At 41.2% G+C, this 11,136-nt stretch overlaps 1 protein-coding gene across 1 annotated transcript in view; it reads left to right on the forward strand.

Moving 5' to 3' along the window:
• Positions 1–10,342, forward strand: part of baz2ba (bromodomain adjacent to zinc finger domain, 2Ba) — a gene marked incomplete in the record, with an annotated part of 61,149 nt that extends 50,807 nt beyond the window's left edge. Inside the window, 17 exon segments of the mRNA XM_035652266.1 lie at positions 1–39; positions 634–888; positions 1,114–1,337; positions 1,803–1,877; positions 1,957–2,188; positions 2,282–2,344; positions 2,950–3,094; positions 3,519–4,327; positions 4,457–4,709; positions 4,963–5,118; positions 5,393–5,553; positions 5,672–6,009; positions 6,587–6,722; positions 6,823–6,969; positions 7,540–7,841; positions 8,578–8,721; positions 8,891–10,342. Of these exon segments, the coding sequence (XP_035508159.1) occupies positions 1–39; positions 634–888; positions 1,114–1,337; positions 1,803–1,877; positions 1,957–2,188; positions 2,282–2,344; positions 2,950–3,094; positions 3,519–4,327; positions 4,457–4,709; positions 4,963–5,118; positions 5,393–5,553; positions 5,672–6,009; positions 6,587–6,722; positions 6,823–6,969; positions 7,540–7,841; positions 8,578–8,721; positions 8,891–9,047 (3,636 nt within the window).
• Between the last annotated feature and the right edge of the window lie 794 nt (positions 10,343–11,136).

Here is an 11,136-nt window from a genome sequence, read left to right on the forward strand (position 1 = left end):
AAGAAGCCAAATGAAGACATGTGTCTGTCCGATCATAAGGTAGTTGAGATATTAGCTCAACCAGTCAGTGCTGTGAATGTAAAGTTAATAATATAAAAAACTGTAAGTTTTAGTCCAACCATACTGTGATGCACAATAAATTGTTAATTTTCCTGTTGCTAAATATGTCGATTTATGGCAACAGGGTGACATATTATAGCAATAATAATAACAATCATAATTATAATAACAATCATAATTATAATCATAATCATAATTATAATAACAATCATAATTACTCAGAATAATAAGAATAATAATAAAAAGTAAGTAGGTGTCATTTTATTGATGGTCAGTACAGACCAAAAGTCCTCATGGTAGTGAGCATTTTTATTTGCGGAAGTGTGTGCCCCCAAGTGGTTAAAGGAGAGTACTGCATAATTTAGCAAAATAAGCTGTCATAACTATGAACTGGAAAGCACCATCTTGATAACAGTCAGCAGATGGGAGATATAATGATAGTTTTTCTCCCACTTCCCGTAGTTGTTTAAATCATACTTTTCTGTTGTACAAATTGTATTTAATGTGTTTTTCTTACAGTAACACATACAAAACAGCTAACAATTCTAACTTTACCCGCTTTCCTTTGTCCAGCCTCTCCCTGATTTCTCTCGGATTCCTGGACTCATCCTACCAGGACGTGCCGTGTCGGACTGCCTGATGCTGATGCAGTTCCTGCGAGGCTTTGGGAAAGTTTTGGGGCTTGATTTGAATGTGGATGTGCCCACCCTGGGTATGCTACAGGAGGGCTTGCTCAATGTGGGGGACAGCATGGGCCAAGTCCAAGACCTTCTGGTCAAATTGCTGTGTCTGGCAGTCTGTGATCCCGGTTTGCCACCTGGACAAAAGGTGAGTTAGTTCAAAGTTCATTAATCATCCATAATGCACATTTTATACTTTAATATTACTTTTAGTGGTAATGCTAATGTATTTTTACATAGCATTTAGATTTCAGGTTTAGGTACTTTTTCCTTAACATTGCTAATAATATTAAAATGACAAATGACAAACTTAAAAGTCAAATCAATTTGTCAATGAATTGTTCATTAACTTCATCATCTCCTTTTCTATCAGACAAAAACCATGCTGGGGGACCACCTGACCAACGTTGGCATCAACAGGGATAATGTGTCTGAGGTGCTACAGATGTACATGGGAGCCCATTGTGCCAATACAGAACTGGCCCCTCTGGCCCTCAGTCTGAAAACTAAAGCCTTCCAGGCCCACACACCTGCCCAGAAAGCCTCAATCCTTGGCTTCCTGGCTAACGAGCTGGCCTGCAGCAAAGCTGTTATCAGGTAGGTGAAGCAGCTGAAACTGAAAAGTGGGGCTGTCCAACTGACCAGTCTTAAAGTAGTAAAATACTTCTTTTCTTAAAATACTCAGTGACATAGTGTTGGATGGGTATAAAGTGGTCTACAATACTTCCTCTACCTCTGCATTTACATAATTAAAAACCCAAAATCCAACCACACACTGAAAGAATATATATGGTATCGTATATATGTGCCGTTAGCCAATAACGGTATGTTTTATTGATGTAGTAGAAAATGCTTAATAAAGCTGCAGAGGGGAGCAGTAATTTGCAGTAGAGTCCTTTTGATTGTAAGCAAATTATGCAAGTATTAATTTGTGCTCCAGGATACCAGCTTAATAAACCTTTTACTTTGCCTGTAGATAGTTGTTACTTTCTGAGAATATCAAAAACATATATATGTGCATAGGCACAACTGTAACTCACAGGATTGTATTTCCTCTTACAGTGAGATTGACAAGAGTCTGGATCAGATGGCAAACATGAGGAAGGACAAGATCATTATGGAGGGAAAACTGAAGAAGTAAGTTTTTTTTTAGCCCTAAAAATAATGCTTTTATTCTCCGTACACTATCACACTGATCCTGTGTGTGTTTATGCAGGTTGAAGACCATTTATGCCAAACGTACTGGGAGGAGGGAGGCCAGTATGGGTGCGGAAGAGAACCAGTCTGTTTGCACTCCATCCTCTGCCGCCAAACGCAAGAGGAAACTGGGTGGAGACAGTGATGATGAGGATGATGAGGATGATGACAGTGATGACCAGGCAGAGGATGAGGAGGATGAGGAGGAGGAAGAAATTAAGAAGGTTAAAAAAGTGGAGACATATGATGAGGTAAAAACGATAGCTCCATCTATAGAGCCATTATCTAAACTAACCTTGAAGGGTTGCTCACAGATATTTATTGTGTTTGTTTTGTCCTGTCAGGATGAAGTTGATCAAGCCACTAGTCTCGAGGAGCTGGAGAAGCAGATAGAGAAATTAGCCAAGGTATGTTCTTATTCAAAATGTACAAGTGCTGTGACAAAGTTAATACCCATTAACATAAATGTATAAGGCATCAGAAAATGAATGCATGGTTGGTTGACACTGATAATGTGTGATTAAAAATGGGACACAGTGAGATTAAAAAAAAGTCTCTTGGGGAAGCAACTATGAAGAGATAAACCACAGAAACGTGGAGTATTGTTGCTGTTTGGTTATGCAGGGCTGCACTGTGTGTTGCCATGAGGATGATGTATATACAATAATAAGACTAACACCTCCCACACTCTAGATAGTAGATTAGAGTTTTGAAAAGCTATATTAGTGATGAAAAACATATTTTTCGTAAAATAGCTACAACATGTAAATGCTTTAATGTACAGTGTGTATTAAAAACAATCATGCATTTTGTATATTTATGAACATGTACACTGACATAGGGCTACTAATGATGCATTAATTAGCTTAAGACATTACTTTATTAACATAGCTTGTAATGCTTAATATATCATGGTGATTACAAAAGGACATTAGGTAGCATGAGTTTGTTTTCCAAAGGTATATAGACCAAAATGTATAGAAATCACAGAGTATGTTTTGTACCATTGCAGCAACATCATCAGACCAGAAGAAAGCTGTTTGAAATATCCCATTCCCTGCGCTCCATGATGTATGGCCAGGACCGTTACCGCCGCCGGTACTGGGTACTTCCCCACTGTGGAGGGGTCTTCATTGAAGCCATGGAGAGTGGAGAAGGTAGCTGCAACACAGCACACACTAAGTTTGATGGATTCTTATATTAGATGCTTCAATTTACTCATCTGATTGCATAAAAGGTTTTATGCACACTCAAAAAAATATCTGGAAAATACAAATCGTAGTAACAGATTTTGAGGTTGCAGGAAGAGGAAGGAAGAATTGTTGTCTATGTACCTGATAGCTGCATGTTCAGCTGTTTTTGGAAGTGTGAAATATGCTGATTATGTTTTAGTTTATCTTAATTCTCTAAAACTAATTTGAGATTGCATCTGTGAACTATAATAATCTAAACACAAATTACTTATCTTCCATAAGCAAGTGTAGAATAACAATACAGAATAATTATCACTCAGTTGTCATATCAACCACAGTATTTGAGTCTTCAGCAACATTAACTGTACATTCTCTCATTTCCCCGCAGCTCCAGAGGAACTGGAGGAGGAGCGACAGAGGAGGAGGAGAGCAGCAGAGGAGGTCAAGGTCAAAGAGGAACCTCAAGAGATGGAAGTGCAGAAGGAGAAATCCACCGACCTTGATGGGCAGAGCCCTCGAACACAAGGGTTGGAAAAAGAGGAGGAAAAGGAGTATGAGGGGAAGAAAAACTCGCCAACCCTCTTCTACCAGCTACCAGTATCCAAACTGTGCACATTACGGGACGTCAACAAGGACTTTGACAAAGAAACTGTGAATGCAGAAGGCAAAGAGAGTCCCGATGTGAGACAAAACGGCAGTCCCGTGGGCACTCCTACTGCCACAACCACAGTAACATCATCCTCCCCCACACACAATACCTCTGAGCCAGCAGTAGCAACAGCTCCCTCCATGGTGACCACTAATGACACTACAATTGTCCCTCCTCCAACCTCAACTTCTTTATCTGTCCCGTGCCTGCCAGCCCCACGTGAAAGCCCGGGGAACACTCCTCCAACCTCATCCCCTGCTCCATCTCCTCACCTTGCATTCCAAGCCAATGACCAGCTACTCAGAGTCCTGACCGAGAGGAGCGGACACTGGTTCAGTCTGCTCCCTCGCAACCCCTGTGACCTCGCTTCCATCACCACAACTCCTCCAGGAGCTCAGCATGTGTCTCCCCAAGCATCCTCCACCCCGGCCAGGCCCAGATCCCCACCTCAGTCCCCTGCCCTGCCTCTCACCCCTTCTGCTGCCTCAGCCTCCGCCAGCCCGCACCACCCAGCTGGACTCCTCAACTACCCACTATCAGCCTTGCAGGTGAGGCTGCTGGCTGGACACAAATAGAGATAGAAGTTATTTTTGGCCTCACCTCAACTGTTACTCTCTGTTTTGCTCACCCCTACCTCCACCTCCCTCACTCTTTTGTTGTTCCCATTTTCTCCCCAGGTGAAGTCAGGTGGTTCATTGCTAGGAGTTTCTTTTGGAAGCTGGCCCAGTGGCATGATGAGTCCCAGTCTCCCTCTGTGCAGCAGCCCCAGCCCCATGCCAGGTCACTCTCTGGAGGGCAACACAGCAGCAAGTGTCTCCAGTAAGAGTGAATCACCTTTACCTCGCATTGAGAAAACCTCATCCATGCCTTCTCCTGCTCTGGAAATGCCCAAATCCCTGGACCACCCCATACCTCGGCCTATTCCAGAGGGTGAGTGAAAAAAAACAGTGAGAGAAATGAAAATGGAACCCATAATCAACCCCCATTTTTTAATTGAAAAGAATTCACCTGCCTGAAAAGATTTCACTTGCTTGAATAATCCAATATAATTGGATTAGGGAACGTTCTGCTCTGCCGTATGCAATTTCATTTGGGTATAACACAGCTGAATGAAGCACCTTTTTACAGTAATGTATGTTCAGTGTCTTCTAGCTTACATGTCTATTTGTGCTCATTGTCTCAGAGATGCTGACAGGATGGTGGCGGGTGTCTGACATCGAGGAGCTGAGGGCTTTAGTCAATGCTCTCCACAGCCGAGGCATCAGAGAGAAGGGCCTCCAGAGGCAGATGCAGAAATACATGGAGATCATCCCCCAGGTCTGCACCAAACACAAAGACGGTAAGTGTCTCAACACTTCTTCTGAGCACATAATCACTGTGTATAGTTTGAGAACAGCATGTAGAAAGTAGGCTATTTCTATAGTAACAGATACAGATTTGGTGTGTTGTCATTCAGCTTGGCCTTGATGATCCCTCAATACACTGCAGACACTGTTTATTTATGATTATACTACATGAATATCTGTGTATGTTTGACTGCATCGCTCATGTGTTTACCTGCATCAGTGAGTGTGTTTGTGTATTTGTGGCTGACTGTTATGTCGTCCATCTAGTGGCCATGATTGAGCTGCGTGAGCTGGAGGAGAGCCAGGTGAGCGTGGAGTCGGTGCGGGGCTGGTGTGTTGAGGAGCAGGCGATGGAGATGGACATTGCCGTGCTGCAGCAGGTAGAGGAACTGGAGAGGAAGGTCACCGCAGCCAGCCTGCAGGTCAAGGTAAAATACTAAGACAAGAACACAAATACCTCCCTGGATATGTTGTTAGTGGTATAAAAACATGTTGGAGTGGGGTGATCAGCGACCAAAAGACTGAACTGCCGGTTTCCTCTCCCAGGGCTGGACATTTCCGGACCCTCAGTCTGAGCGAGAGGACTTGGTGTATTACGAGCACAAGCCCCCCACCAAATCAACGCCAGCGTCAACAAACACGGGGGACAAGGAATCCAAGGACTCCAGGGAGCATCCAGAGGAGCGGGGGGAGAAGGGCGGGGTGACGCGTCACCCGGACAACCCGCTGGACATAGCAGTGACACGTCTGGCTGATCTGGAGCGCAACATCGAGAGAAGGTACCTGAGGAGCCCCTTAGGTACCACCATTCAGATCAGGCTGGATAATGTGGGTACGGTCACTGTCCCTGCCCCCGCCCCATCCACTAGTGCTGACAGGGAAGGGTAGGTCATTTCTCCAACCAAAGCTCCCCCTCTCCCACTAAGACCCTTTCCTCTCTCTGTGTGTGCTTTATGTTTCCCATATTACTCCAAAGTGAGGGTCTTTGCTGCTTTCACAGCAGATTTGTGTGGTGGCTTGTTGCATTTTGGTTTGTTTCTTTGGTCTTGTGCAGTTTTTCGGGTGGGGTGGGGACTCCACTCAGCTTCATTTCCTATATAGGCATTGTTTACTGGTTTGTTTTCTGCAGTCATCTGCATGGTGTTGTGCATCAGTAACCTTGGTTATGGGCATAATCATGGCTCCCACTATACAGCATACACTTAACACAGGTTTTACTCCTTCACTCTTTCTGCATGAACGTCCCTTTAACATAACAAAATCAGTGTGTATTTCTCCCTGGTGCCCTACACCCCTAAAATCCTCATTCCTGTCTCTGCACAGCTGGATCTCTTTATGGTCTGCTGTCTTGTTGGCGGCTGGTTCAACTGATAAAGTTTACCGCTTTTTGCGTGTGTAAATATGCCCACATATTCACATATATGTGTGCATTTCCCATCATTCCTCATTATTTTCTCCCAGTGGTGAGGAGGAGGTGGCCCACGGTATGAAGGTGTGGAGGAAGGCCCTGACTGAAGTGCGTAGTGCTGCCCAGTTGGCCATGTGTATCCAGCAACTGCAGAAGTCCATCGCCTGGGAGAGGTCCATCATGAAAGTGGTGAGCAACAGATAAAATAGAACCACAGCATATTTCCACACAATTAATTAAAAAGTCTACTCAGGAAGTTTGATTTTGATGGATGCACTTGTTTTTTTAGTACTGTCAGATGTGCAGGAAGGGGGATAACGAGGACCTCCTCTTGCTGTGTGATGGCTGTGACAAAGGCTGCCACACTTACTGTCACAAACCCAAGATCACCAGTATCCCAGAAGGAGACTGGTACTGCCCAGCTTGCATATCCAAGGTATCAGAGCCTTTTATAATGTATTGTAATCTCTTTTTCTTTTTAGGAAAATATCCAGATGAAGGCCAAAACAGATATTTTTTATATTATTTTAGTGTACTTAAAATCCAACCATTTTCATGCTCAATACATTCTTTTATAATAATTTATTTTGGGGATTTTAATGCCTTCATTTGAAAGTGGACAGTAGAGAGATGAGGGGGAAAAAAGGAAGAGAGAGGGGAAGAAAACGACATACAACAAAGGTCTGGCTGAGGGCTATATATTTCCCCTAAAGTTTTATTACGTTTCTTCTCAACTTTTATTGTCTGCAGCCGTGACTTGGCCTTTATCCTATTAAGTGACAAAAAAACTCTCCATTTATATTGATACTAATAAAATTCTGAGAAGCAAGAAGCTATTTTAAGCTTTGTTTTAATGTAGATGTGATCAGGGAAGAAACTAAATAATAGCAGTGATATAGGATATGACAAATTGAACCAACAGTTTAGAGAAGGCCTATATTAATATGATAAATTAGTGTAAGTTGACACTCTTCTATTAGTTTTAACTATTGTTTACTTCGTGCAGGCAAGTGGTCCATCTCCCAAAAGCAAAAAACCTCCAAGCAAACAAGTAGCATCCAGCGGAGGAGGTGGTAAGAAAGGTGGAGAGGCGAAGAAGAACGGGAAGCAGGCAGGTAATGGGGAAGTGTCGGAGGACGATCCGGCCAGCGCCAGCAGCACACCCAAGAAAGGCGCAAAAGACACCAGCAGGAAGAGAAAAACAGAGGAGAGCTCACCTGCTCTGCCAGCAGCCAATCAGGAGAGCCCTGTGTGTGTGAAACGAGCTAAGACAGCCAGAGACAACAACAGGGACCTGGGATTATGCAGGTATGTTCCTCTGGCTTGCTCATACTTGTCTTGCTGTTGAATTCTCCATTTATTTATCACACGTCTTTACAGTTGTACAATAGATGCCATCTACTGGCAGTATCAAGGCCTTTTCACTTCATAAGATTCTTTTGTGGTTTATCCCTGTAAGCACAAAACTGACATTATTATCACCTTTTAAGTTGATATGGCAAACTTGTTAGCAAATAGTTGGCTTTTTACACATCCATTAGTCATGAAGCAACATTATCTTTCGTTTGGAGCCATGTTTGTGTCCACCTGATGAATATAAATATTATTATTCACATTCTTTTAGCTCTATTTTTTGGACTCAAACCAACTCCTGAGAGAAATATCTGGCTTTTTAGCTGCTAAATGCTCCACTATTCTCACCAGCCTGTCACTAACTTTGTCTGCCTGCTGTTTGGTGCTGAGCAGTGGATGCCAGCTGCAGCCCAAAAATGTGAGTCAAAACAGTAAAGCTGTGGGCTGTAAAACCAAAACAATAAGCTGAAAGAAGCAACTAATGCTCTGTAGAGCTGAGGAGAACTGCAGTCAGTTGTTAATTCTCTCAGTTCGTTACTATGAGCAACATACATTTGATCCATTGTTAATATAGAAATATTGGTTATTGGGGCTATAAAGGAAGAAGAAACCCAAGTGAAAGACAACTTCCCTAATAAATTAAATTATTGTTCTGTGTCCAACCATGTGTGTGTGTTTGTGTCTCCAATAGGGTTCTCCTTGCTGAATTGGAGCGGCATCAGGATGCATGGCCTTTTCTCACACCTGTCAACTTGAAATCGGTCCCTGGCTACAGGAAGGTCATCAAGAAACCGATGGACTTCTCTACCATACGTGAGAAGCTTGTGAGCAGCCAGTAAGTTGCCATCACTTGTGTTTGTTCTTTTTCTACTGAAAACCTTCAGGGGGTTTGCGCAGAATTTAAAGCCAGAGTAGCGTTTCTCAGAAAATAAGTTTTAGTTACACCACAGTATGTGCTGTATGAACTGGACTTTCTCACTAAGTTTTTATTGTTTTTATTTCAGGTATCAAAACTTGGAGACTTTCATCATTGATGTCAACTTGGTCTTTGATAACTGTGAAAAATTCAATGAAGACAATTCAGACATTGGTCGAGCTGGTCATAACATGAGGAAGTTCTTTGAGAAGCGCTGGACGGAGCTTCTGAAACAAACAAACTAAACGTCTGTTCAGATTCTCCCCATAAACCCATACAACTTTTCATATCGGAGCACCAGGTTTTACTTTTATCTTTATTTTGTGATGGAGAATGTGGTTTTGCAGGATGGAAGAAGAAGTCAGATCCTTAATAAGGAACCCATGGTGTGCTTAAGAGCGATGTCACCTTGAAAAAAAAAATTAAAACAAGTCGTTACAGGAGGTGCGCTGGATTTTATTACAACAGGGATAAAAGCCCCAAAGAGTCCCAGAGAAATGGGGTGTCGTAGTGCAATACCATTCCCTGTCTCAGAACACTGCACTGAATTAATCCTCAACTGTCACTGATGTGTCTGCGCTAGAATACTTTCCACTACTTGTAAATAGTCTTTTGTTATTTAATCGTATTATAGTGAATGTATTTAATTTTGTAATAATTATTTATGAATCAAGGTCCACTTCATTTTCTATGAAAAGGAAGAATCAGCTGAACTGCTTTGAATTAAAAAAGGAATGTGTCTTTGTGTTATAATTTTTCTCCCAAATATCAAACAAAGCCAAGAAAAAAAACTGTTTACACTGTTCAGTGCTTTGGGGCATCAGAGGACTGTATTCATTTGTTCAAACTGTAAAACTGCATTTATTTACAGGAACAGCAGAGGAACAGTTAGACAATGGTGATTCATGTGTATATACTGTTTATTAATGTCAATATTATGTCTTGTTTGGAACGATGTGTAAAAATTGTTTAAGAATATTAAGATATTGTTTATGCCTTAGAATGATTGTAGCATTCTATTTTAGTGAACGTGATGAAAACATTATCATAAATATTGTTTGTACAGTATATACATATCCTCTGCAAACACTGTGGTATCCTTAATCTTGGTAGTGCCTACCCTTCCAACAGGGGCATGTAGGGGATGTTTTTGTTTTTAGTTTTCATTCTTATGACAACATTATTTTTTTATATAATTTCAATCCAACAAGGCCTCCAAAGTTGGACAGTGACACAGAAATCATTCCTCACCATAAAAGAAAAAAAAGGAACAACAAGCATTCAGTTATGCTTCCATGATGCATTTCCTCGTAATCTGCCACAATACAGAGGACCTAAGGCCATTTGTAACCACTGTGTTGAACCTTGCTGTGTGTTGTGGCCTGATGGAGGCAGCTAGATTTTTTTGTACCCAAGTCAAGAGTACTTGAAGTTACTTTATTTAAGATATTGTGGAATAAAAGTATCATTCTTTTGTAGGAGCTTTATTTTTCACTAGTGTGTGGCACGGACCTATTAAAAGGATGTTTTTCAACGTAAATGACTCAAACTTGTTTTATTTCAAATCCATTATACAGAACTGTTTTTGTTGAAAGGGGTTGTAGTAGCTCTCTGGATCAATATCATTTATTTTCAAGGTTTAGACTATTGCAAAAGGGCATGTTTTTCAAGTTTAACAGTCAAACGTTTGTATTATAGTTTATCACATACCTTACCATACAATAACAAAGACTGGTGCTAAAATAAAAATGTAAAAGCTGTTTCAAGATCCTAATAAAGTCGGGAAGATACATAAAAACATTAATTTGACAAGGATGCTTGTCTCAGAAACTGTATTTTACCTTTTAGAAACTAAAAATGTTTGCTTAGATTAATTTAAAATAAGTTGAGAATTTAGTTTTCATGTAATTTTGGAAGTAGTGGCAGCTTACAAAAAGTTTGTTTATGGATGTTAAAAAAGGTTTTAAACTCTTAACCACAAAGAACCAAAAGGTTTTCACAACAGCTACGATGCATAAAGTCAGTATTTAGATCATTTACCTAAGTAAAAGTAGCAATACCACATGGGGAAATCTTCCATTACAAATACAAGCCCTGCATATGCCATTTTACTCCAGTGAAGGTAAAGAAGTATTCGAAAAGAAAATGCACTTTTTATCCAGAGTGGCCCTGTTAGTGTTATATTTGATGAATTAACATACAGGCAGCATTTTAATGTTGGAGTTGGCTGAGCTGGGGCAAATTTTAATTGAGTTAGTATGACAGTGCATACACTTTTATAATTGGATCATATGTCTGCACCAGTAACTAAGGCTGCAAAATAATTGTAGCGGA

Source organism: Morone saxatilis, unplaced genomic scaffold, assembly GCF_004916995.1.
Source record: "Morone saxatilis isolate NCDOM2014 unplaced genomic scaffold, NCSU_SB_2.0 Contig11, whole genome shotgun sequence".
Taxonomy (NCBI): domain Eukaryota; kingdom Metazoa; phylum Chordata; class Actinopteri; family Moronidae; genus Morone; species Morone saxatilis.